General features: G+C 43.2%; 1 protein-coding gene across 1 annotated transcript in view; it reads right to left on the minus strand.

Moving 5' to 3' along the window:
* Positions 1–8,549: 8,549 nt before the first annotated feature.
* Positions 8,550–26,784, minus strand: part of THBS3 (thrombospondin 3) — a 24,365-nt gene continuing 6,130 nt past the window's right edge. Inside the window, exons 2-23 of the mRNA XM_015826046.1 lie at positions 25,722–25,928; positions 24,563–24,819; positions 24,045–24,147; positions 23,017–23,043; positions 22,746–22,828; positions 21,321–21,372; positions 20,133–20,281; positions 19,042–19,182; positions 18,040–18,117; positions 17,455–17,607; positions 16,668–16,778; positions 16,004–16,111; positions 15,463–15,622; positions 14,464–14,582; positions 14,251–14,303; positions 13,429–13,622; positions 12,414–12,592; positions 12,234–12,282; positions 11,858–12,054; positions 11,238–11,410; positions 9,476–9,615; positions 8,550–8,885 (exon numbers count right to left, since the gene is read on the minus strand). Coding sequence (XP_015681532.1) covers positions 8,830–8,885; positions 9,476–9,615; positions 11,238–11,410; positions 11,858–12,054; positions 12,234–12,282; positions 12,414–12,592; positions 13,429–13,622; positions 14,251–14,303; positions 14,464–14,582; positions 15,463–15,622; positions 16,004–16,111; positions 16,668–16,778; positions 17,455–17,607; positions 18,040–18,117; positions 19,042–19,182; positions 20,133–20,281; positions 21,321–21,372; positions 22,746–22,828; positions 23,017–23,043; positions 24,045–24,147; positions 24,563–24,819; positions 25,722–25,928 — 2,789 coding nt within the window. The 3' untranslated portion in view covers positions 8,550–8,829. The remainder of the gene's footprint in view (positions 8,886–9,475; positions 9,616–11,237; positions 11,411–11,857; positions 12,055–12,233; positions 12,283–12,413; positions 12,593–13,428; positions 13,623–14,250; positions 14,304–14,463; positions 14,583–15,462; positions 15,623–16,003; positions 16,112–16,667; positions 16,779–17,454; positions 17,608–18,039; positions 18,118–19,041; positions 19,183–20,132; positions 20,282–21,320; positions 21,373–22,745; positions 22,829–23,016; positions 23,044–24,044; positions 24,148–24,562; positions 24,820–25,721; positions 25,929–26,784) is intronic.

Raw genomic sequence — 26,784 nt, forward strand, 5'->3', positions numbered from 1 at the left:
TTCTGAAAAATGTCTATTGCTATCTCCTTTCTTTCTTTCTTTCTTTCTTTCTTTCTTTCTTTCTTTCTTTCTTTCTTTCTTTCTATAAGATTTTTATTAATTTTTTCGTACATTCAATAATACTCGTTCAACAAACGTGCTGTTTACATTCCCTAATACAGATTTAATTCCTAATCCTTTATTCTTTCCTCTAGCACCATCGATAAAATGTCCCAATTTTGATAATATTCCATTTCTTCTTTTTCTTTCCACCTCAAAGTCAGCCTGTCCATCTCCGCGCATTCTAGTATTTTTTTTTAATTATTTCTTCATCTGATGGTATTTCTTCCTTTTTCTAATACTGCACGAATATGATTCTTGCCGCTGTTGTTACAGGTAGAATCATGTGCTTTGTTTATCAGTCTTTTCTGCCATTATACCTAATAAAAAACAGTTCCGGTTTAAAATCTACATATTTTGCCAACATCTTTTCTAGCCACGTAAGTAGTTTTTTCCAATAACTCTTTGCTTTGGCACGTGTCCATCAAACATGGCAATAAGTGCCTGACTTCTGTTTGCATTTCCAACATCTATCTGACATGTTTTTAAAGAGTTTTGCTAATCTCGCTGCTGGCAAGTGCCATCTATAAAACATTTTATATAGATTTTCTTTATAAGAAGTCAGTTGATAATTTCTTTCCCACAGGTTTTGCCATTTTTCTAATTCTACATTGTATCCACATTTTTTTGCCCATCTTATCATTGTTTCTTTAACTTGTTTGCTTTCCATTTTCAAATTTAGTAGAAAATTATAAATTTTCTTAATTAGTTTCTCATCAGAGGTTAATAATATCTTATCAAACAGAAAACCCATACAGTTTAACATCTTTATCCTATCTAACTTGCATTTGTAAGTATGCCCACCAGGATAGATTGATACCCTGGTTTTCCATTTCTTGTTTAGATCTGAAGTTCCCTTCAGAATTTAGAATACAATTAATATTAAAATTAATAAAATACTATTAAAAAAAACCAGATGCAAAATACGGTGCCAGAACTGGAACTTTGCAAGAGGTCTTGCTTGTCTAAATTGGTCAAAGGGTTTTGCAGATTGTGGCGCTATTTTAAGCCCGCGGGAACAAGTCTGGATTTTTATGGCTGGCCGTCTCGTTACAATTTATAACTCTGTTATTGATTGTTTGATGTCCTTTCTTTGAAACCGGGCCAAGGAACAAAAGGTGGGCAGGAGATGCCTTTTTTCACTGATGCTCAGGCACGGGTTGACAATGAGGGCCGGTTACATGATGTGCATCCAATTTGGGCCCGTTTCAAGCCAGCTTGGATTAGAGGGAGAATTTACAAGGGAGTTCTCGACTTACAACTAAGTTACGACGGCACTGAAAAAAGCGGCTTATGACCTTGCCCAGGCAGTCCCCGACGTACGGCGACAATTGAGCCCCACTTTTCCGTTGCTAAGTGAGGCGTTCGCTAAGGGGATTTAGCCCCTTTTTCCGACCTTCCTGGTTGCAGTTCACAAGGCAATCCCCGCCATTGTTCAGTTAAAAACACGGTCGTTAAGGGAAACCAACTTCCTCCCCCCGTTGACTTGGCTTGTCTGAAGGTCGCAAAAGCGGGATCGCGTGACCCCCCCCTGGGACGTTGCGACCGTCATAAATATGAGCCCCAGGATTGTCATCTGTAGCGTGCCAAAATCCGGGGGGGGGGAATCTTGAGGATGCGCCCGAGAGGCAGGGATTATTTGGGCCACCCGGGTTTCATCCGACATGGCCAGCCTGTAACCTGGGTTAGCTAATAATAATAATAATAATAATAATAATAATAATAATAATAATAATAATAATAATAATAATAATAATGATAATAGTAGTAGTAGTAGTAGTAATAATAATAATAATAATAATAATAATAATAATAATAATAATAATAATAATAATAATAATAATAATAATAAAGTTGGAAGGGACCTTGGAGGTCATCGAGTCCAACCCCTTGCTCAGGCAGGAAACCCTATACCATTTGGGACAAATGGCTGTCCAGTCTCTCCTTAAAAACTTCCAGTGTTGGAGCATTCACCACTTCTGGAGGCAGGTTGTTCCACTGGTTAATTGTTCTAACTGTCAGGAAGTTTCTCCTTAGTTCTAGGTTGCTTCTCTCTTTGGTTAGTTTCCATCCGTTGCTTCTTGTCCTGCCTTCAGGCCCTTTGAAAAACAGCTTGACTCCCTCTTCTTTGTGGCAGCCCCTGAGATATTGGAACACTGCTATCATGTCCCCCCTCGTCCTTCTCTTCGTTAAACTAGACACACCCAATTCCAGCAACCGTTCCTTATATGCTTTAGCCTCCAGTCCCCTAATCATCTTTGTTGCTCTTCTCTGTACTCTTTCTAGAGTCTCAGCATCTTTTTTACATCGTGGTGACCCAAAATGGATGCAGTATTCCAAGTGTGGCCTTATCAAGGCATTGTAGAGTGGTATTAATACTTCATGTGATCTTGATTCTTGATTCACACAGCGTGCAAGGAGCCGAAGGGATATATTTTTTATTGGACATTCACGCACAACAGCCACATTTAAAAGGTCTTTTTTCTTTTTTCCGCCTTCTCTTTCTTGTTTGGTTTTTAGCATCCTTTTTTTTCCGCCTTCCAATGGCGTCTGTGTGGTTTTTTTTGTTCCTGTTTTGTCATTCTCTTTTTCCCCCCTCTTCCTTCATCTGTCAAGATTTAAGGGAAGGGCTGATTGTTCTTTAAATAGATTGGCACATTGCTTTAGTAATTGGGGAAGGCAAAAAAAGCTTCCTTCTTAGAGGCATGTGACGCACGCAGAGGGGAAGGCTGTTCCCTCAACCGGTGTCCTAACCATGAGTCCCAGAATCCCCCAGCATAAAGTCCCAGAATCCCCAGCATAAAGTCCCAGAATCCCCCAGCATCAACTCCCAGAATCCCCCAGTATGAACTCCCAGAATTCCCCAGCAAAACTCCCAGAATCTCCCAACATAAACTCCCAGAATCTCCCAGCATAAACTCCCAGAATCTCCCAGCATAAACTCCCAGAATCTCCCAGCATAAAGTCCCAGAATCCCCTAGCATAAAGTCCCAGAATCCCCTAGCATAAACTCCCAGAATTCCCCAGCATAAACTCCCAGAATCCCCCAGCATAAACTCCCAGAATCCCCTAGCATCAACTCCCAGAATCCCCTAGCATCAACTCCTAGAATTCCCCAGCATAAACTCCCAGAATCCCCCAGCATAAACTCCCACAATCTCCCAGCATAAACTCCCAGAATCCCCCAGCATAAACTCCCAGAATTCCCTAGCATAAACTCCCAGAATTCCCCAGGATAAACTCCCAGAATCCCCCAGCATAAACTCCACAATCTCCCAGCATAAACTCCCACAATCTCCCAGCATAAACTCCCAGAATCCCCCAGCGGCCAGGTACCCCAACCTTAAATTCCCAGACCTCCTCCGCCTGCCGACATCTTCCCACAATTCCCCGCTGAGACCTTTTCGGGAACCAAACCCTTAAACAAATCGTGCAAAAACCCAGTCGGGAAATACGTGATCTCCCTGCTGTGTAATTGCTTGTTTTTTGGGGGTCCTGTCTGACGTACCCCATAGCAGCCACAATATGGGGCTGGGATGTGGGTTTCCCCCCCCCAGTTGGAGATTCTGCTTTGGTTGCTGTGTTGCTTTTATAAAGTCTGTTTATGGTCCTGGGTTTCTGTGTTCTGTTCTCTCTGTTTACATTATTGAAATGGTCTGTGGTCAAAGAATACAATTGTTAATTGTTGGATGTAAAAATATTACAACGGCTCTCTTTAAAAAAAAAAAAAAAAGGTTTCCAGGAAACGAGGCGTCCTCTTTTGCTCCTGGTCCTCGCTTTCTGTGGAAGCACCTCGCTTTACGGCCACAATCCAGCCCCAAATCTCGAGGCCTTTGGTGAAGTGAATTTCGCCCCGTTTCACCCCCTTCCTTGCCACAGGGGTTAAATGAAACCATGGCAGTCATTAAGCGAGTCACACGGCCGTTAAGTGGCTTCCCCACTGACGGTCGCAAAAGGGGGTCAGGCGACCCCGTCATAAATATGAGTCGGTGGCCAAACCTCCAAGTGTAAATCACGTGGCCACGGGGACGCTTCAACGGTCGTAAGTGTGAAAAAAAACCTCTTTTTTTCAGTGCCGTTGTAACTTAAGTCACTAAATGAACTGCCCATCCCCTCACAACAGATGCTGCAAGAGAATAAATAAATCGCCAGACGTTATCCACGCGTTTTATATGCGTTTTAAGTATTCCCAATAATATTTGCAAAGTACAAAGTATACAGCACTTTGCAGAATTCTGCAAACACAATCCAGGGGTTATCGTCACGAGAGAAGCAGAATATTTCTCAATCTTTCCCACCGCACAATTTTTTGGAGGTAAGGACTTCCTTGTTGTTTATCCTGCCCAAATCAGCCCACACCCTTCAAGGACTCGAAAATATGAAAAGATCAAACAAGCAATTAAGGAAAGAAACGTTTTTATTTTATTTTATTTTTCTCAAGCAAACACAGCTCCTTTTTCCGCATCACAGGGCGGGTGGGTGGCGATTCCTTCTCAGAAAGCAACACACCCACACCCAACAATGACAAATTAGAATCGAAAGTAAAATGACAGCCCCAAAATGTCCTTTGCTAAAGTGAGACATTTGTTTAAGTAAGTTTTGCCACTTTTCTGGCAAAAGTTACTGTGAAAGCGAATCGCTGCAGTTTTGTTTAAGTTGGGAACACGGTTGTGTCATTGGTATTTCCCCCGTTGAGTTTTAGGTTGGGGACCCAGGGCTGGTATTGATATTCCTCTTGATATTGAGGAAAGGGCACCACCGGGTGATCTATTTAGACACTAGTAAAGATAGTATCTGATGCGCCACCCCTCCCATTTTAATCCCCTCCGCCTAGGGGCATCTAACTAGACTTGGAATTAGGCACAAAGAAAGGGGTCAGGAGTTCTTCCTTCCCCCCCCCCATAAGGAAAGTCACTGTCCATATCCTGAAAATGGGATTCTAGTCTCCCTTGGCTAAAAAATGCAGAATTTTGCAAAACAAACAAACAAACCCTATCATTTCTCCATTTTCCCCAGCCAGCCAGAAATTGCAAAATGCTTTGCCTGTTGAACTGCAGCCGGTGTTCTTTTTTGTGGCTTAACAAGCATCGACGGGGAATTGTGGTCGACAAATAGAGTTGTGTGTTGTGTGTGCTTCTAAACCCTTGGACTTTGCACAAATCCCCAAGGCTTTTGCTGGAGAAAGTCGGACCGACCGCCGAGCCTAAGCTCAAAAGAAAACCACACTTAGTGGATTAATAATCCACTACAATGCCCATCAGGCACACCGGCTACCCATCCTCCTCGCCTCCTTTGGTTTATCTTTAGAGCATTTTGTTCCGCGCAGCTCCCGTTCAGGCGCATCGTTGTTCTGTAAAAATTTGCTTGGAGGTTGAAATAATTGCGCAGGCTTTGAAAGGAAGACACACAGGGGAGAGGCAAAAACGAAGGAGCGAGGGTGCTCCTGAGCAGCCACAGAGTGCTCGCCCTCGCTGTTAAAAAACCCCTTCAAATTTCAGAAGTCAGGAAAGACAAATCTGGATTCAGCCGGACTTGTGTTTTTATTGTGTTCCTGCCTGGGCAGGGGGTTGGACTCGATGACCTCCAAGGTCCCTTCCAACTTTATTATCATTTGTCTGAAATGGTATATAGGGTTTCCTGCCTGAGCAGGGGGTTGGACTAGATGACCTCCCAGATCCCTTCCAACTTTATTATTATTATTATTATTTGTCTGAAATGGTATATAGGGTTTCCTGCCTGGGCAGGGGGTTGGACTCGATGACCTCCAAGGTCCCTTCCAACTTTATTATCATCATTATTATAATTATTATTATTATTATTAATATATATAGATTTCTCTTTCCTGATTTCTGAAATTCGAAGGGGTTTTTATATTTATATTTAATATAATATATAGTAAGATTTTCCTTAATCCGGGTCCAAATTTCTGAGCTCAGCTACATGATCTACTAAATACCAGCTTGATAGTCCGTCTTGTTCATATTTTACAGTGTTAATGTGCCATCTGCTGGCTAATCCCCAGCCAGCAATTTTTTTTTTCAGGGCAATTTGTAATTTTTATTTATTTATTTATTTATTTATTTGTTTGTTTGTTTGTTTGTCTGTCTGTCTGTCTGTCTGTCTGTCTGTCTGTCTATCTATCTATCTATCTATCTATCTATCTATCTATCTATCTATCTACCTATCTATCTATCTATCTATCTATCTATCTAAGAAAACACATTTATAGTACGAAATGTCCAGCCGAAAACACAGCACTGAAAAATATAAACAAAAGGAGAAGCAGAGCAGTGAAAGGGATGAATTTGGGGTGGGGGGAGGGAGCTGGCTTTTCGCCCCCCTACCCCTCCCTCACTTAATCGTGCAGGCTCCCTTCACAGAGTCGTTGTGCCATTACGCGACATGGCTTGATTGCTTGAGCGCTGCATGTGGTACACACATAACCCAAAGCCTGGGGGGGGGCTGCCAGATGCAGCAAGGATGCTCAGAGGTATAATAATAATAATAATTAGAATTAGAATTATTAATTAGAATTAGAATAATGATAATAGTGATAATAATGGTAATGATGATGATCTAGGTAGCTGAGCTTGGGCCAAAGCACAAATCGCACACCCAAATTCACACGTGCATGCCCGCCCGCATGCTCAGAGGCCTCCTTGCCTTTCAGCACCCTGCTTTGCATGCTTCTAGTCCTCTGCTCTACGTCCCGGAGAACTTTGAGCATTGCCCTTTTAAGAGAACACATTTTTCTGCTTGAATGGACTCCGGAGTCAAAGCATGGGTATTGTTGCCGGCACGCCTTCCCTAGCAACTTCGGTGTGCGCCCTCCAGGGAGGCGGCAGGCCGAGTTTGGGACCTGAGAACCCTGATCAGAATCCGGGCTCTAACGAAGAAGAGCTAAGAAAGAAAAAAAAGGCATCTGTCTGGAGAAGACAATCAGCAACTCTTCAAAAGAAAAAAAAAAAGCAAGTAGCAAAATCCTCAACTTTAGCAAAGAGACGGCAAAGGGCACCCCCTTGGTGCTGAGTCCTATTTGGGCAACGAGGGGGCTGTTGGGGGGTCAACCACCCCCTTTCCCCAACCATCTTGGCTCCTGCGTAGCCAAGGTGATCTTTTTCTAGTTTGGAAAGCCAGAACAAGCAGGAAAGGCTTTTTAGCAACAGGTGTCAAATGCCCATGTTTTAAAAACAGGTGTTTTGCAACGCTGGGCATTGCCCGCTCGGCCCCGGGGAGGTGGGCACCACCCTGGTAGGCCTTCTGGCATGAATGAGAGGGCTGCCCCCCCAAGCCCCCACTTCCCGGAGACTCCTTGCCGCCTCCGAGCAAGGCATTCAGTGCACCGTTGCTGGGACACTCGTCTCCACAGCAACTTGAGAGTGCGGTGGCCAAACGGGCAATTATTTTACCAACTTCCCAGCGCCCGGGCGCTGGGTGGCTCGGGAATCTGAGGGCAGATCTGGGGGAAGGAGGTGTGGGTGGGCTTCAACGCCCAGGAGGTAACCCTTGCCAACTTTTTCACCTTGCAGAGTCCACGCCGAGACGTTGGCACCGCTGCCCGTCCGATCCGAGACTCCCAAGCGCCTCAGGTTCCGGGTTCGGGGCAGGGTTGGGACCGAGTGCAATGTTGTCCTTCCTTGTGCCACTAATATTGCACTTGTCCTGGCCTCCCCCTGTTCTGGATTCCCACCTGGACGGAGCGGCACACACCTGGGAGGCTACCTCAGTCCCAATTTTGCACGGCTGGACAGCTGAGGCCAAATCAGGTGATGGGTCAGCAAAGTCCAAGAACTTAGCCAGGACCCGAATTGTGTGTGTGTGTGTGTGTGTGTCAGGTTTTCCCAGAGCCCGTTTTACTCCCCTTATACTGGTAATCCTCAACTCATGACCCCAATTGAGCGAAAGGGGATCACGCGATTCCAGGGGGGACGCTGCATCCATCATAAATACGAGTCCGTTGCCAAGTGTCCAAATTTTGATTTGGGGAGGTGCTGTACGTGTGAAAAATGGTCCTTTTTTCAGTGCCATTGTGATTCTGGTCACTAACTATTATAAGTTGAGGATTTCCTGCGATCCCCCCTAGATTTAAAAGCCTGGGGCGTTCAATCTCAACTCAGATATTTTGAATACGTAAAAACTCTTTTCAGAGACCAAAAATAAAAACAAAACAGGATTCACACCCGGATGCGAAATGCAAACGGATTGCTAATGCATTTTCAATTCAGATCTATCGATCTTAATTCATCAGCTGGTCGGAGAAAAACTTTCTAAGCCTTCTTTGACAAAAGACAAGCTTAAAAAATTGGATTTGTGAGCAAATACATTTGGGGGAATCAACCCAGGAGCTAGCAAACCAACCTCCACCTTCACCCCTTAAAAATCACAGACCTGGGGAGAAATCTTGAAATCCCAACTTCTACTCTCGCCTCTTAAAAGTTCATTTTATTCACAGCCGGGTCCCCAAAGTACGACAGGCGCAGATTATTATTATTTTTTTTTAAAAAAGAGAGACAAAATTTTATGGATGGATGGATGTTGCCCCTAAGAACAAACCCCAATCAAATTCCTAGCCTTCAGGGTTTCTCCACATTTTGCAAGCGCGCACAAAGATGGCTGGTTTTGCAAGTTTTCCAATCTGGGATAGAATTAATTGTGTGGATCTCATGTGGATCTCATGTGGGGGATGAGAGACCCACTCAAAATCCTTTGGGGTGATGTTTTAAGGCTGTTTTAAGGCTGTTCTAGCGAAATCCGCCGGTACGGTTCAAAGTCGACGGGGACCGAATCTGGAGAGGAAGAAAGAGGCAGAGAAATGTGGAGGCTTGGTGATGGCGGCAGGAAATATGGACGTTATACAGGGCAGTCCTCAATTTACGACCTTCAGGGAGCCCCCAATTTAGGTTGCTGAGTGACACTTTTGGGAAAGGACCCCGGGATGCTGTGACTGTCGTAAATATGAACCAGTTTGCCAAGCATCTGGAGTTTGATTACACAAGTCTGGGGATGCTGCAGCGGTCGTAAGTGTGAAAAACGGTCGTAAGTGCTGAATGAATGGCTGTAAGTCAAGGACTACTTGTACCCTATTTGGGGTTTAGTTGCCCAAAGCCAGACTTGCCCATCCTATCAGGGTTGAGAGTGGAACAAGTCTAGCATGCAAGGAAGGCACCGGGAGGTCATCTAGCCCCACCCTCTCCCGGGAGAGAAACCTGAACTTGATAGGATCCTAGAATGGAAGAAGAAGACTTGCAAGTTCACCCAGTCCAACCCCAGGATCTTGGAAGGAAAGGGCCGGAAGGCACCCGTGAGGTCATCTAGTCCACCCCACCCACTCCCCGCCACGATGGGACGCTTCACGCTTCATGGAGCCACCTCTCACCGTTGCAGCGATATTGCAGGTTGGACCAAATGATGTTCTCCTGAGAAAAGCAGAAGACGCCGAGGCGGCCACCACGCATGGTCGTGTCGATCACCACCCCGGAGTCGGCTACCAGCTGAGGTCCTTCGTAGAGCAGCACCCTGGGAAAGGGGGTCCGGGGTGGGTGGGTGGGAGAGAAGCAAAAACAGGAAGGAAGGCAATGCTTAGAAGGCTTCTGGGGAGGGCATGACGCTGAAGGAATAACCCTTAGCCATAAATTGGGGGTGTTGGGGATGCAGAAGAAATATTTAGCCATCAATTGGGGTTTTCTGGACGCAGAATGAATCCTTAGCCATCAATTGAGGTTTGGGGGACGCAAAAGGAACATTTAGCCATCAATTGGGGTTAGAAACCATAGTGGCTTTGCCTACTCAGGGCCCTAAACAAAAACCCACCAACCATTTTTGAGTCTGGCTACTAATTTCACTTCTCAATCAGGAGGCGTGCAGGCACAGTTATCAATTTTATTTCATTTTATTTCGGAAAAGGGGACAGCCAAAACCACATTGCAGGGCACATTTCTCAAGGAGGGTTTTTTTGGGGGGGGGAATTCAATGCTTCTTTTCCTCCCCTCCCCATCTCTCCCCCCCCCCCCCGGTCTTCCTAAGCAAGAAAAAAAAAAAGTGGGGCTTTTCAAATTCCCAGCCTTGTTCATTCTTCCTTTTTTTTTTTTTTTTGCTAGCTTGCCCGCCCTGCTCTGACCTTTCTTGCATTGTCCGGCTTTGGAGAGCCCAGCGCATTAGCGCATTCCCAGCGCATGGGATTGCTATGACAACTAGACAATGCCCTGGGGGCCCCTGTGGATGATGTTGGCATGGGGGGGGGAAGGCTTGGGAAGAGGGAGGGGTGGGAGAGAGCAAAGGGTGGGTGGGTGTGAGAAAAAGAGACGGAGAGGCTCTTGTGCAGACACACACACACACACAAAACTGTTGTCGGTGGGACCAGCCTGGGCTTAAAGCGGGAACACAAGTGAGTTTGGTGCCAGCCTGGAAGTTAAAAACTCGGAAGTAGCGGGCGAGGATTTTGGATGTATCTCTGGCTTCCCGCTCTGCGCTTCTCAAAAAAAAAAAGAAAGAAATGGGGTGGTGGTGAAAAAAAGTCATTTTGTTTTATTGCGTTTTACTGTAAATTTTGCTTGGGTTTGCTTACATCAGAATAAGCCAGGGTTTAACTGAAACTACAAGGAAAATTTAGCTGTCAATTTGGGGTTGGTTTTTTTTGAATGCAGAAGGAATATTTTGGCCACGAATTGGGGTTTGCTGGATGCAAAAGGAACGTTGAGTCATTAATTGGGGCTTTTTGGGTTGCAAAAGGAATGTTTAGCTATTAATTGGCATTTAGCCATGAATTGGGGTTTTCTGGAGGGGGAAGGAACATTTAGCCATGAATTGGGGTTTTCTTGATGCAGAAGGAACATTTAGTCTTGAAATGTGGTTTTCTAGATGCAGAAGCAACATTTAGCCATGAATTGAGGTTTTCTTGATGCAAAAGGAACATTTAGCCATGAACTGGCGGTTTTTGATACAGAAGGAACATTTAGTCTTGAAATATGATTTTTTACATGCAGAAGGAACATTTAGTCCTGAAATGTGGTTTTCTAGATGCAGAAGGAACATTTAGCCATGACACTAAACGAAAACCTTGCGTTTGTTCTTTTCTGGGGAAAAAAAACCCTGGGCTGCCGTAAAGTGAGGGATTGCAAATTTCTCCAGATTATTCTCACCGGATGTACCCCACTTGAGGTCTGTGTAAGAGGCGCCAGCGGTAAGAGGTTTTATCCTTCCATCCCACATTCCGAGGATCCTTCCAGAGCAGCTTGACGTGGCCGGGCGTGTGGCCCGTGTGCCACAGGGCGTTGCGGAGATACTCGCCGGGACCCGTTTCCGATTTCACCGCCTGCCGAAACGAGAAAATTCGACAAGATCTGCTTTCGAAGCATCGATTTATCCAAGAGGGAAAAAAATATATGATTTTCTCCCCCCCCCCCATCTTTCCAACCTTTGCAGGTTTATGATGTGTAAACTCGATACGTGTAAAATAGGGCAAAACTCACCTGACCGCTCACTTAACAACACAAATATTAGACTCAAACAGGGTTGTAGGTAGAGGACCACCCGTGTTGAGCTGGGCTTTGGACTGGGTTATAAAAGGGGTCATTCATCTTGGCTTGAAGGCGAGGGGATTTTTAAAGCGATTAAAAAGAGTCGCCAATCTGGTGGGCCGAGAGTTTGGAAGCAAAAGGACCCGCACGCAGAGAGAGAGAGATTCTTTCTGGGAGAGGGTAAGGCTAGATGACCTTTGGGTTACCCCCCTCTCATGCCAAACTGGGGGAATATCACTCACCTTGAGCTGCAGGCTGGGCTCAGCCACGGCCCGGAAGGGCGTGGCCTGCCAATAGGTCTGTTCGGTTTGCTTCCACATGACCACGTAAAAACTGGCGCTGTCTTGGTAGGCAAAGATGAAGCCGGCGTAATCGTCATCGGTCACAGTGTTGACGTGGAAAGTGCCTTCGAAGTCCACCCCGTTGAACGCCGTGTATCCTGCAAGATACGCCGTGTTAAGATTCAAGGGTCCAGGAGTAAAAGGGGGTAAACATTCAGGGAGGTCGGGGGTGAAAGAGAGGAGCTGGAATCGTGATTTACTTTCACTTTCACTTTAGGGATCTAGACCGTGAAAGCGCCTTCAAAAAAAGCAAACAAACTAACATCGGTCTGCTTACCTACAGCCAAGCCTGGATCGCTGTTCATGGTTTGGACAATCTCCATGCCCTGAAAATTAGAATTCAACAATCAGAGAGGATGTTTTAAGAAATCCTACATTTCTGCTGACAGCTCAGCCACTTCAGAATTGATTGCTAGGCGGATGCTGGCCTGATCTTCCATTTTTCTTCTCCTGGTACCTGGTTGAGGACCACCCAGTTGGGGTCAATTTGAGCATCTCCCTCCGGATCCAAGATGACCGTCTGGTAGGCCCGGAAGTCGGTCAGCGTCACTTCAGAACTCTCCGGACACACGTCCATTGGATCGGCCACCGTGTCGTTGTCAAAATCCTCCTCGCAGGCGTCTCCCACGCCGTTGCCTACACAGGTCAATAAACATGTGTGAACTCGTCAGCCAAAGGTGTTACGGTACTCAGGTAAACTAAGCTTGCTGGACACGAACAGAGAAACAAAGTCCGGCTCTCTCCAATGTCCCACGTTCATTTAGCTCTGCACCAAGTTGGTTTCTTCCATTAAAGCCTGAAAGACCTGAGTTTTTAACCAGGCTTTTTATGCTTTTAACTTGGCTAGCAGGAAACACAGCCGTGCATATGAAAGTAGATAAAGGGAAGAAGACACAGGTAATCCACGCCTTACAAGAGTTTCTTTTAGTGACCGTTCAAAGGGACAACGGCACTAAAAAAAAGCAAGGTAGGCTCCTTTTTAACATTTGCCACAATTGCAGCATCCCCAGAGTCACGTAGTTACACATTCAGATGCTTGACAACTGACTGACATTTATGACAGCTGCAGTGTCCCCCGGATCCTGTGGGATACTGTTTCCTGCGTGAACAGGGGGCTGGACTACAGGATCTCCCTTCCATCTCATTTATGACAGTTGGAGTCTCCTGGGGTCACACGATCGCCTTTTGCGACCTTCTGACGAACAAACTCAACGGGGGAAGCCAGATTCTCTCAACAACCATGTCACTAACGTACTGCAGGGGTCCACATAACAACGGAGGCAAGAAAGGTTGTAAAATGGAGCAAAATTCATGGAACCACTGCCCTGTTTGGGGCTCAATTGTGGCCGTACGTTGAGGACTACCTGTACCATTACAGGAAGGGGATCATCCCAGCATCATGCACACGACAAACAGCTGTCTGGGAAAAGTTGGAGATTTAAGATCGCTTTCCTTCCCACGAGGACAGTTACCGTCCACGTCTTTCTGGTTGGGATTAGCAATCAAGCGGCAGTTGTCGGGCCCCGGAGGCAGATAGTCAGGGATCCCATCATTGTCATCGTCATTATCGCAATCGTCGCCCTGCCCGTCGTTATCCGAATCCAGCTGCGAGCTGTTAGGAATCTCTGCACAATTGTCTTTCGTGTCTTGGTGACCATCACCGTCTCTGGTGGAGACAAGAGGGAAGGGGGGCATAAAGTGGAACAAGGTTATGTCATCTATTGTACAATTGTACTAGCTGTACAATTTCTCTCCCAGCAGTAATTGTTTTCCAGTAATTGCAATGTTTAGGACAGATTTTCAGCAGGAGGATAGCAGCTTCATTCCCCTTCTTGAAGCTAATGAAATTGACTAGAAAGGAATTTGAAACTGAGTCGGAATTGACCACCCAAATACCAGATCATGGGGGGAAAAGGACTTTAATTTATATATCATAAAATGGCAAATAGGAAGGGGAGTATATTTATGACCTCTGTCTCAAGAGATGCAGAGGCAGCCTGGCGTCCCGCAGAGGTTTGGGACTACAAATCCCATACTCCTTGATGAAGATTTGAGAGCATTCATCCCCTCTCCGTTTAACCTTTTCCTCACTAATTTCTTTCAAATGTTTCCAGGCCACAGTGTTTGGTCTTCCACCTTTCCGATAATGAGTTGGGTTTTCAGTTAAATGCTGGTTTATAGGCCATAGAAATCTTGACACTAAAAAGACCCCTCGAATCTAGTTTTCATTGGGAAGGGGCAGAGTCCGCTTTTAAGCCAGGATTAGCAAGCATCGGAAATTTGTCTAATGTTACCTGTCCTCATTTGTGTCGCAAGCATCTCCCACCAGATCACTGTCCATGTCTGTCTGAAAGAGACCAGGATGTCAGGTGAACAAGCAAGCATCTAGAACATGTAGCATTTAAGGCTCCCCAGGTTTTATGGAATTACAGCACCCTCAATCCCCCAATTCCAAGATAAATATCAGTCTACACGTCTCGTAACTCCAGCTTCCCGGAGGCTCAAACCTGAGTTGGGTTGCTCAGTTCCGGACAGCTGTCGCAAGCGTCCCCAACGCCATCTTCATCACGGTCAGTCTGCAGCGGGTTGGGTACCTTCGGACAATTGTCCAGCCCGTTGGGAATCCCTAGAGAGAAAGAACGGGAGTTAGCAAAGCTTTTTCCTCTTCAGCTTCCAGCGTCTTACGTAATTCGTATCGACAAGTTCACTTTGTTATGGGAACCTTCTGCTTCAAACCCACACCTCTTCTGGTGTCCTTGACAAGGATTCAGGTTCTCACGGCTTTCAGCTGAATCAAAGAGGTTTGGTTCCTCCATTTAACCGACTTGAAAGCAACACCTCCCCATTCCCCACCTTAATCTAAAGCCGGGATGAAACGCAGAGGCACATAGCTGCCGAAGTTTCATCCTTGATACCCTGAGTCTTTTTTGACCTCCTCCTCCTTGCTCCCAGCAAACTTTTCAAGTGTGTTTTCTTGTGGGAAAATTTACAAATTAAAGCTTGTAAATTTTCCCGCCAAGTTAAAGTACACTAATCAGAGTCTTGATTGAATCAATCGATCGATCCAGTTTTATTTGGGCAAGTAATCCTCGAATTACAAGCATCCATTTCGTGACCGTTCAAAGGAGGAGGAGGAGGACGGTAAAGTCCTTGTTGCTCGTTGAGCTTGGTTGTTTTCTTGCAGACATCTCATGACCCAACTAGGTAACATCATCAGTGCTAGGAGAGAAAGGGACTTTCTGGGAGGAGAAGGAGGAGGAGGAGGAGGAGGAGGAGGAGGAGGAGGATAACTGTGGAGTCCTTGGTGCTCTCTGAGCTGGTTTGTTCTCTTGCAGACATCTCACGACCCGACCCAACTAGGTAACATCATCAGTGCTAGGAGGGAAAGGAGTCTGCTCTCTCAATCAACCTCAGAGAGCACCAAAGATCCATCAGTGGAAGATTGAATCCTTGGATGGCTGCAAGATCAGCCCTTCCCTTGAACTGCTGGACGTCAAGGGTCTTACCATCCCCATCAATGTCATTGTCGCATGCATCGCCTTCCCCGTTGTGGTCGGTGTCCTTTTGATCGTTGTTGGGAACATTGGGGCAATTGTCACAACTGTCCCCAAACGAATCGGTGTCCGAGTTCTGCTGGTCTTTGTTCGGGAGAAGACGACAGTTATCCTGTAGAATAAGAAAAAAAAGGGGAGAGGGATCTGAAAAGGCTCCAGAATTCAACAGCCTCATTTGACGTCGGCTGTGGTATCTTTCCTGGATTTTGCCCTCTGAAATCAGAGGAACTTGACAACGCTTGTGAATGATGGGTGCTTTGTAGACTGTGGGCTGCCCTGGTGCATGGGTAGGCCAGGGGTCTCCAACCTTGGCAACTTTAAGACTGGGGGATTCTGGGAGTTGAAGTCCACAGGTCTTCAAGTCGCCAAGGTTGGAGACCTGGCTGGGGAATTCTGGGAGTTGAAGTCCATCCGTCTTAAAGTTGCCCAGGCTGGTTTTGCAAATGTCCATCCAGTGTATGAGGCTGATATTGGACACTGGGTTTGGAGGTACCTCCACGTTCTTGATCCCATCTCCATCGGCGTCATCGTCACACTGATCTCCAATGCCATCATTATCTGCATCTTCCTGTCCTGAGTTAGGGGTCAACCGGCAATTGTCCTTAAAAAAAAGAAAATGAGACAAAATATTAACTGGTCCTTGAGTTCCATCATTTAAAATAACAGAATTACAGAGTTGGAAGGGACCTTGGAGGTCTTCTAGTCCAACCCCCTGCTCAGGCAGGAAACCCTATCCCATTTCAGACAAACGGCTGTCCAATCTCCTCTTAAAAACTTCCAGTGTCGGAGCATTCACAACTTCTAGAGGCAGGTTGTTCCACTGGTTAATTGTTGTCACTGTCAGGAATTTTCTCCTTAGTTCTAGGTTGCTTCTCTCCTTGATTAGTTTTCATTCGTTGCTTCTTCTCCTGCCTTCGGGTGCTTTGGAGAATAGCTTGACTCCCTCTTCTTTGTGGCAGCCCCTGAGATACTGGAACCCTGCTATCATGTACCTCCTCGTCCTTCTCTTCATTAAACTAGACATCCCCAATTTCAGCAGCAAATTTTAGGATCTTTTTTTGCCATAATTTTTAAACAAATCCAGCAGTTGTTAAGCAATTCCGTCTTTCCCCGTTGACTCTGCTGGTTGGATGTTTTGAGATTTTCCCCTGTTTTACCTGCGCACAATGCTTGTGGTTGTCAATGCACGGCAAGGGCTCGTCTGGATAGCCATCGATGTCGGTGTCCCGCCCGCACACGTTTCCGTTGCCAGCCCAACCCACATTGCACTAGAGGAGACAGAGGGGAAGAAACCAACCATTTCATTAAGGATCCCGACGGGAATCACAAAATGGGTTTTTATTAAGGGTGCCGATTGGAATCACAAAATGATTTTATTAAAAATGTCGATTGAAATCACAAAATGGTTTTATTAAGGGTGCAGATTGAAATCACAAAATCGGGTTATTAAGGGTGCAGATTGAAATCACAAAATGATTTTTATTAAAGAGGCTGATTGGAATCACAAAAGGATTTTATTAAAAATGTCGCTTGAAATCACAAAATGGTTTTTATTAAGGGTGCAGATTGGAATCACAAAATTATTTCATTAAGGTTGCAGTTTGGAATCACAAAATGGTCTTATTAAGCATGTCGATTGAAATCACAAAATTATTTTTATTAAGGAGGCTGATTGGAATCACAAAAGGATTTTATTAAAAATATCGACTGAAATCACAAAATGGTGCAGATTAAGGGTGCAGATTGAAATCACAAAATGGTTTTTATTAAGGGTGCCGATTGAAATCACAAAATGATTTTCCCGGAGAGAGAACCCATCAGCTAACTTCCAAAGGGCTCAAACGGCTAAATGGAGCCTCCACAGTTAAGAGCGGTCTACCTTCCCCTCCCACTTAGCCACCAGCCTTTACCCAAAGCTCAGAAAAGATTGCAAAGAAATCTTACCGAACAGGAAACTTCACCGTTGCGTTCGAAGAGGCAGTAGCCGTTGACGTCGCAAGGATTGTGACTCGGATTTTCGCACGCCTTCTGGGGGATACAACTGCCGGGCTCCTTCTCCACAAAACCAGATTTGCACGGGCCACATTTGAAAGACCCCTAAGGAAAAAAAAAGGGAGGGAGGGGATGCCAGTGAAATGAGGGAGAAACAAACCTGCCGAAACATTATGGGCTTCAGGAAACTGGCCTACCTTGTCAGGCCGGTTAAAAAGATCACAGAGTGATTTTAAAGATGCTTTGAACGCTTGATAACATAAAATACTCATTTTTGAGTGCGTATTTTTTTAATTAGAAAATCATAATTGTCCCGTTTTTAAATCTAGCTGATGATCATGTTTACATACAGCCTTTAACTCTCGTTTTACATTTGCCACAAGCTATTTGAAGACCCCGGATTTCCCCATTTTTTTTCCGCATCAAATTGAACATTATCGCAGCGGTGTCAGATTGCAATTGTGCGAATTTTTCTCCTTCCTGGACCCCCTGCATTTTTTTAGCCCCCTCCCTGCCTTCCTGGATTGAGCCACTCACCACTGTGTTGGCGCAAATTGCGTTGGCGTCACAACCTCCGTTGTTCCCGTCGTTGCATTCATCAATGTCCGTGCAAATCTGGGGAAATCAGAAATCAGTTAGAGAGCTTGGAGTGGATAAGGCAGGTAATCGCCACTGTTCTACCTCAAAGGGCTGTGGTTTCAGATGGAAGAATGGAATGGAATGGAATGGAATAGAATAGAAAGAATAGAATAGAATAGAATAGAATAGAATAGAATAGAATAGAATAGAAATAGGAAATATGGAATAGAATAGAAATAGGAAATATAAATAGAATAGAAATAGGAAATATAGAATAGAATAGAATAAAAAATGAATAGAATAATAGAATAGAATGGAATGGAATGGAATGGAATGGAATGGAATGGAATAGAATAGAATAGAATAGAATAGAATAGAATAGAATAGAATAGAACGGAACGGAATAGAATGGAATAGATATACGAAATAGGAAATAGGAAATATGGAATAAAATAGAATAGAAATAGGAAATAGAATAGAATAGAATAGAAATAGGAAATATAGAATAGAATAGAATAGAAATAGGAAATATAGAATAGAATAGAATAGAATAGAAATAGGAAATATGGAATAGAATAGAATAGAATAGAAATAGGAAATAGAATAGAATAGAATAGAATAGAAAATTGGAATGGAAAACTTTATTGTCACTTTAAATGTACACAAATCAGCATACATTAAAATGAAATTTCGTTGCATTCAGCTCTCAAAGAGTAACCACCTCCCATACGCACTACATAAACATCACCCAAAAAAATATGCATATACCCACACGCGCACACATATACGACACAGAGAAAAAACACAGTCTAGTTCGGATGTATACATATACACGGCGGAAAGAGAGAGAAAAAAGAATCCTGCGAATTTACAAGACGGATGGCCTAAGAGGAACAAAGCTGTTACCGAATCTAGCAGGATAAACTTCCGCAAACTTAACCTGGAGTTTAAGTCGCCCACCTGTTTGCTGGCTTTGGCGTAATCGGCCCCCACTCCGGTGACGAGGTTCCCCTTGTAGCCAGGCGGGCACGGCTCACAGCGAAAGCCGGGCGCGATGTTGAGGCACTTGGACCCAGGAAAACACGGATTGGCAAACAAGCACTGCAGCCAGGGAGAGAACGTGAAAAAGAAGGAGGCGTAATTCCCATCTGTATTTAATAAAAAATACTACGTCGCCTAAAAAATACCAGCCATCTGGAAATCTATTTATCAACCTGCAGACCTATCATCTCTTCACTAGATCTTCAACTGACGACCACAATTGAGTGAAAATTTTCCGTCACTAAGCGAGACAGTTCTTAGGCAAAATTTGCTCCATTTGTACGAACTTTCTCACCCTGGTTTTTAAGCGAATCGGCATCTTGGTTAAGTCAGTAACCCCGTTCTTAAATGAATGTGGCTTCCCCAGATTCATTTCGCTTGTCGACGGTCGCAAAAGGGGATCACGTGACACCTCGCCCCGGGACACTGCGACCGTCATAAGTATGAGTCAGTTGACAAGCGTCTGAATTTTGATCCCGTGATGTTGCAACGGTTGTAAGTGTGAAAAATGGTCCTTCAGTGCCGTTGTAACTTTGAACAGTCATTGAGTCTACTGCTGTAAGGCGAGGACTATCTATATTTACTATATTTACTAATAGTAACTTTACTATTATTATTATTATTATTATTATTATTATTATTATTATTATTATTATTATTATTATTATTATTATTATTATTATTATTATTATTATTATATTAAAAAAGCAATCAACGGAAAACCCAAAGAACAAAAACTAATCTTCGAAGCCATCTGTTCGCTGTCGGTTATTATATTTAATAATAATAATAATAAAGTTGGAAGGGACCTTGGAGGTCATCTAGTCCAACCCCCTGCTCAGGCAGGAAACCCTATCCCATTTCAGACAAATGACTGTCCAGTCTCTTCTTAAAAACTTCCAGTTTTGGAGCATTCACCGCTTCTGGAGGCTATAATAAATATGCTATAATGAATATACTATTAATGTATCTATAATAAATATACTATAGTATGAGCCCTAAATCTTTACCTCGTTGACATCTGCACAATGGGTGCCGTTGCCTTCAAAGCCGGGAGGGCACGGCCCACAACGATATCCTGGGTATTCATAGGTCTCCATACAATCCACCCCGGCGAAACATGGATTCGGATTACAGCGGGATCGGTGTTCATGAAACCCTGTCGGAAGGGAGGTTTCAATTCATTCATATGTCGGAACAATGAAACACACTGACGAACTGGCAAGTTTCTAGTCCTCAACAAGCCTTCAAGCCACGGCTTCCCAATCTTTTTCCTTGCAACAATAAAACACACTGACGAACTGACATGTTTCTAGTCCTCAACAAGCCTTCAAGCCACGTCTTCCCAAACTTTTTCCTTGGAACAATGAAACACACTGACGAACTGGCAAGTTTCTAGTCCTCAACAAGCCTTCAAGCCACGGCTTCCCAATTTTTTTTCCTTGGAACAATAAAACATGCTGACAAACTGGCAAGGTGCTAGTCCTCGCCAAGCCTTCAAGCCACAGATTCCCAAACCTTTTCCTTGGAACAATGAAACACACTGACGAACTGGCAAGGTGCTAGTCCTGACCAAACCTTCAAGCCACGGCTTCCCAAACTTTTTCCAAGGGTCTGAATTTTGATCACGTGACGGTCATAAGTGTGAAAAGGGTCATTAAGTCCCCCTTTTCAGCGCCGTTCAAACTTCAAACAGTCCCTAGTCCAGTCAAGTAAACCCAAAGAGCAGAGACCAGAACAAGTTCAAAACACTCAAGGAATATCCAGTAAAAAAAAATCCTAAAATAAAATAATAATTATTTATTATTTTATTTTAGAGATATATTTTTTTTAACCGGTTATTCCTTTAAGTGTTTTGAACTTGTTCTAATCTTTGGCCTTTTGACTATAATAAATGTGACTTGAGTAAACAATCGCTAAACAAACGGTTGTAAGTCAAGGTCTGCAAGTACAAATTTGGGCGAGACCTGGCTTAAAAACAGCAACTGTGAGAGGGACCACGGAGTCCTCGTGTCCTAACCCCAAACCAGAACATCTTATCAAATTTCAAGGATTGGTCGTTAAATCCTCCCTCCTTCGGCACCGTTGCAAGTGCGAAACGGTCACTAAATGAAGGCAGGGGATGGAAAATGAATTTTCAGGACATTATCATGGCAAAATTCACTCCGTGCCTTCTCACCCTGTTTTGTGTAACTCACCGCACACCTGACATTCCATGATGGTGTTCCGTATTAGAGACATCTCCTTGACCTGCAGAGGAAAAATAACAATATTTTATTAGCCATAAAAAAAAAAAGCAGGGATCCTTCATTTGCTTAATGCAAATTAAATTCCTAATCCCTAGTTCGTTTCGCCAACCGTGGGTAAAATAAGTCCCGCGTTTGAGTCCGTCCATTTCTGCGCAGTCTAAATTTTTTTTTAATTATTTCTTCATTTTCCCAATATTGTGCAAAATGCAAGTCTTGCTGCAAAATCAAATATATACTTTGTTTATCCAGCTTTTCTGGCATTATATCTAATTAAAAAAAAAAGATTTATCAACTTTTCTAGCCAAGTATGTATTTTTGTCCAATATTTCTTTGCTTTAACACGTGTCTGCCTCAGACAACGTGTTTGTTGAATGAGCACTGTTGACTTTGTATTAAAAAATTAATAAAAACTTAAACTAAATAAATAAATAAATAAAAGAGTAGGGATTCTATCCAGGTGGTAAGAATGTCTTAGTGAACGTGTGGTTTGGTCAATTTGCTCCACTCAATAATACATATTAAACTCCTAATCTCTAACCCATCTTCCCATCCCATCATTCCAGTTTAAAATTACTTGTCTTCATGCCTTTTCTAGCCAAATATGTATTTTTTTTATCCCCTGATCATGCATGATCTAATCTTTATCTATATAAATAAAAAATGTAAATGTTCGTTTGTTCAAAATCTTAAATCTCCGAAAGTTCTTCACCGATTGCTTTGAAATTTTGACACAACGTTGCATTCGAACACGCGCATGTTTTTATATAACTACTATTATATAGATGTCACACCTGTGACAGGTAAAAACATGCTTTTTTTGAAAAACAGCGCCATCTGTTGGACGTAAAAGCAACACACGCTACGATTTTACCATTTCCATTTCAATGTTTCCGATTTACGATTTCCAAATTTCCAATTTTACGATTCCATTTCAATGTTTCCGATTGCATTGTTCAATTGAATTTTCATAGATTTCGATTTATTTTCATTTTGATTTAATTATTTCGTGTGACATTGCGTTGGAATTGATGCACAGACAATGGAACAACAAAGAATATTGTATACCCACAAGCATTGTGAAATTAAACATATTAGAAACGTGCACTTTCTCTTTTCTTTCTTTTCCATTTAACCAGACTGAGCCACAGCAACGCATAGCCGGGTACAGCTATAAAACATATATTTTAACCTCTTTCTGATGTTGTGTTGTGTTTACAGTTCAGGCCATCACAATAAATCAAGACCCTGATTTTCCCATTCTTATTTCAGTTTTAATTTCCCTTAAATAGTCAAGGTATCTTTATGGGCTACCGTCTCCTCAAAATTGGTTAAGTTTGGGTGGACAAAGGCTTCCCTTGTTGAACGTGGCGCTACCTGATCTCTGACATCTTCTTGAAGTTCCATCAGAATTTGGTTGAAAAGGGTCAGTTGCCTTACAAGAGCCTTGGTTTGCTCACCTGTTGCATAAAAAGCAAAATAAAACAAAACTCTGGTTAATTCTGTTTTTCGACCACATTCTTCCCTAGCTCATGAGGCTTTCTGCATTGGCACTGCCCCATAGATTGGGGGTCTCCCCCCCCTCGCTAAATCCAGCACTCAAAAGTGCTATCAAGGGGAAACGGAGGAGAGCGGGATTCGAACTCACCAAAGAGAGAATTGATCACGTTGGATACTGGGGGAAAAAAAGAGAGAAAGAGAGAGAGAGAGAAAGAGAAAGAGAGAGAGAGAGAGAAGAAATTTTAAATAAATATTTAATATTTATTTGCTACGTATATGTAGGGATGTGGGTCTATACATATGTTGTTCATAGTATGTCTAGGTGTGTGTCATGTATGTGTTTCACTTTGAGAGCGGGCAACTAAATTTCATTTTTGATATGTGCCGTTGTGCCCACGGTATAAAAATGACAATAAAGGTTATCTTATCTTATCTTATCTTATCTTATCTTATCTTATCTTATCTTATCTTATCATCTATCTTGATAATAATCAAACAATAATGCTAAAAAGAGGACCGTGTTAGAAGCCGTGTCCTGTATAGGTAGTCCCCGTGTGTTACGACCATAAACAAGCCCAAAATTTATGTTACTGAGAAATACTAATACTAATACTAATACTAATACTAATACTAATACTAATAATAATAATAATAATAATAATAATAATAATGCCAAATCCAGTCTGAACATCTGGCTGACTGTGGGATGATCAATAATAATAATAATAATAATAATAATAATAGAGTTGGAAGGGACCTTGGAGGTCATCTAGTCCACCCCCCTGCTCAGGCAGGAAACCCTAGACCAGTTCAATAGTAATAATAATAATAATAATAATAATAATAATAATAATAATAATAATAATAATAATAATAATAATAATAATAATAATAATAATAATAATAATAATAATAATAATAATAATAGAGTTGGAAAGGACCTTGGAGGTCATCTAGCCCAACCCTCTACTCAGACAAATGGCTGTCCGGTCTCTTCTTAAAAATTGATTAACTGAATTTGGCCTAAGTCGCTTTTTTTTTTCAGTCCCGTGGCAACTTCAAACGGTCACTAAATGTTGTACGTTGAGGTTTTGTAAAATCCTACACCAAGGATGGAGGCGATGGGTATTTTGATTGACACCCGTGTTGATGGTGGGGGGGTGTATTTTGACTCACCCGTGTTCTGCATGGATTCGTCCTCCTGAAACGGACACTCGCTCAAAGCCCCAACTCGGCCCAGGGACCCCCCGAGGATCAGTTTGAGCGATTCCACCACCCCCTAAAATATAAGAAACATATACATTTTATATTTTATAAAATATATGGAAGGGAGAGCAGCACCGGTGGAGAGAAACACACATCCTAATGGTGTGACTGTGGGGAGGCTGCATAAGAGTGTGTTTGCTGAGGGTCGGTCCCATTTTTCCACGCCGTCGTAACAGCGAACCGTTGCTAAATGAACAGCCCGTACTCCTTTATCCCTACATGGACTGCGCATTAAAGCCAAATGAGTTCATTTGAAATAAAATTGGGTTTCATGGCAGAGATGTTTAATTTATCTTTGTTTTTTTCCCTATGCACAGCCCTGTTTGGATTTATACAGGGAAGTCCTTGCTTTACGACACCGTCTAGTTTGGAGGTGTACGTACACGCGGTCCCCCTGAATGTGGGGACACGCTGGGTTGCCTGCTCACCTGCAGGCGAAGGTAGGTTTTCTGTCCCGTTCTCACTTCGACGGGCTCGGTTTTTTCCTGGTCAATGGCGGCCATTTCGGGCAGCCCTGTATTCGAGTCCAGCAGCTTGCAGTCCACGTACAGCTCCAAGGAAAGGCTGCTGCCCTTCAGGCCGCTGACCCGCAGGAGAAGCGCGTGGCTGCGTCCGTCGGACAGGTTGGAATTCTGCAGGTTGACCGAGTGGAGTTTCCCATCGGCCCGTAAGTATCGGACGAGAACTGCGGGCAGGGAGAGCGAGAAGGAGAGAAGAGATGGATTTAATATCAGATTTCTCTCTCTCTCTCTCTCTCTCTCTCTCTCTCTCTCTCTCTTTCTTTCTTTCCCTTCCTTCCTATTTCTTCCTTCCTTCCTTCCATTTCTTTGTTTCTTTCTTTCTTTCTTTCTTTTTCTTTTTCTTTCTTTCCTTTCCTTCCTATTTCTTTCCTTCCTTTTTTTCTTCTTTCTTCTTTCTTTTCTTCTTTCTTTCTTTCTCTTTTTCTTTCTGTCTTTCTTTCTTTCTTTCCCTTCCTTCCTATTTCTTCCTTCCTTCCTTCCTTCCTTCCTTCCATTTCTTTGTTTCTTTGTTTCTTTCTTTTTCTTTGTTTCTTTCTTTCTTTCTTTCTTTCTTTCTTTCCTTCCTTCCTTCCTTCCTTCCTATTTCTTTCCTTCCTGCCTGCCTGCCTTCCTTTTTTTCTTTTTTTCTTTTTTCTCTTTCTTTCTTTCTTTCTTTTCTTCCTTCCTTCCTCTTTTTCTTTCTGTATTTCTTATTTTCTTTTCCTTCCTTCCTTCCTTCCTTCCTTTCTATTTCTTTCTTTATTCCTTCCATTTCTTTCTTTCTTTCTCTTTCTTTCCTTTCCTTTCCTTCCTATTTCCTTCCTTCCTGCCTTCCTTTCTTTTTTCTCTTTCTTCTTTTCTTTCCCTTCCTTCCTATTTCTTCCTTCCTTCCTTCTTTCCTTCCTTCCTTCCTCTTTTTCTTTCTGTCTTTCTTATTTTCTCTTCCTTCCTTCCTTCCTTCCTTCCTTCCTTCCTTCCTCTTTCTTTCTTTCTTTCTTTCTTTCTTTCTTTCTTTCTTTCTTTCTTTCTTTCTTTCTTTCTTTCTTTCTCTCACTCTTTCTCTCTTTCTCTCTTTCTTTCTTCTCACCTTTATTCGTCTTGCCAACCACGGAGACTTCAAACCATCGGCTGTTATCCTTCTTGTAGTAAAGGCCAAATAGGACCCCACCTTGTTTGGGGGGCAGGTGGAAAGTCGATAAAAGATACATGTCGTGGACAGATAACACCTCCGCCCGGATTTTGTTTGCGATGTTGGTCATATGTCGAGATTCGGTAACGGTCAGGAGGTCAATGACTAGGGAAGGGCAAAAATGAGGTCAGTTGCAAAGAGAGTCAAGCTTGATATCCAGCGCTTTTGTGAAGTCTAGAAGAAGAAAGTGAACCTAGAGGTCATCTAAACAACCCCCTGTCTGGAATCCTTGCCACCAAAGGACGTAACTCAAATCCTTACAATCAAACACATCTTCCAAGATGGAACAACAGCTCTTATGAAAAACAGCGCTGGATAATAATTCCCCAGCAAGAATATATATATATATATATTGGGGCTCGCTCCCAATAGTTTAAATTCTGCATCTCTCTTTTGGGGTGCATTAACACCACCCAAAAAACATTTTCTTGAATTATTGGGAGCGACGGTCTAATTTTTTCTTAGAGAAAAATTCAAAAATTCAAGCCCAGCCTTGAAGTACCACAAAAGAAACACCCTGGCTGAGGCTGGATTTTAAGAGCAGAATCTTGGAGAAAAAATGGCAAAACTGGGCCTCTGAAATTTTCAAATATCCTTTTTAAAGTACTGGAAAACTCTTGAAACCAGCTGGCTACGGACTGACTCCAGCCCTGTCTGTTTCTCCTGCCAGAAGTAACATGAGATGCGGTTTTACGTCTCCCCACTAGAGGGAGCCCTCAATGAGCATCTTATGAATTGGACATGAAAATTCATTTTTTCGGTGAACATCTCTCTGTCACTTAACCAGAAACAAGCCAATAAAACTTTATTTTCGGCTTCCTGGGGAAATCATGATCGCTACCGTATTAAAATGCCACCAAAGCAGATTCCACTTTCTTTTCCTTGACCAGGATCCCTGAATGTTAGAGAGAGAGAGAGAGAGAGAGAGAGAGAGAGAGAGAGAGAGAGAGAGAGAGAGAGA

This window comes from Protobothrops mucrosquamatus, unplaced genomic scaffold, assembly GCF_001527695.2.
Source record: "Protobothrops mucrosquamatus isolate PMUCROS unplaced genomic scaffold, P.Mucros_1.0 scaffold2939, whole genome shotgun sequence".
Taxonomy (NCBI): domain Eukaryota; kingdom Metazoa; phylum Chordata; class Lepidosauria; order Squamata; family Viperidae; genus Protobothrops; species Protobothrops mucrosquamatus.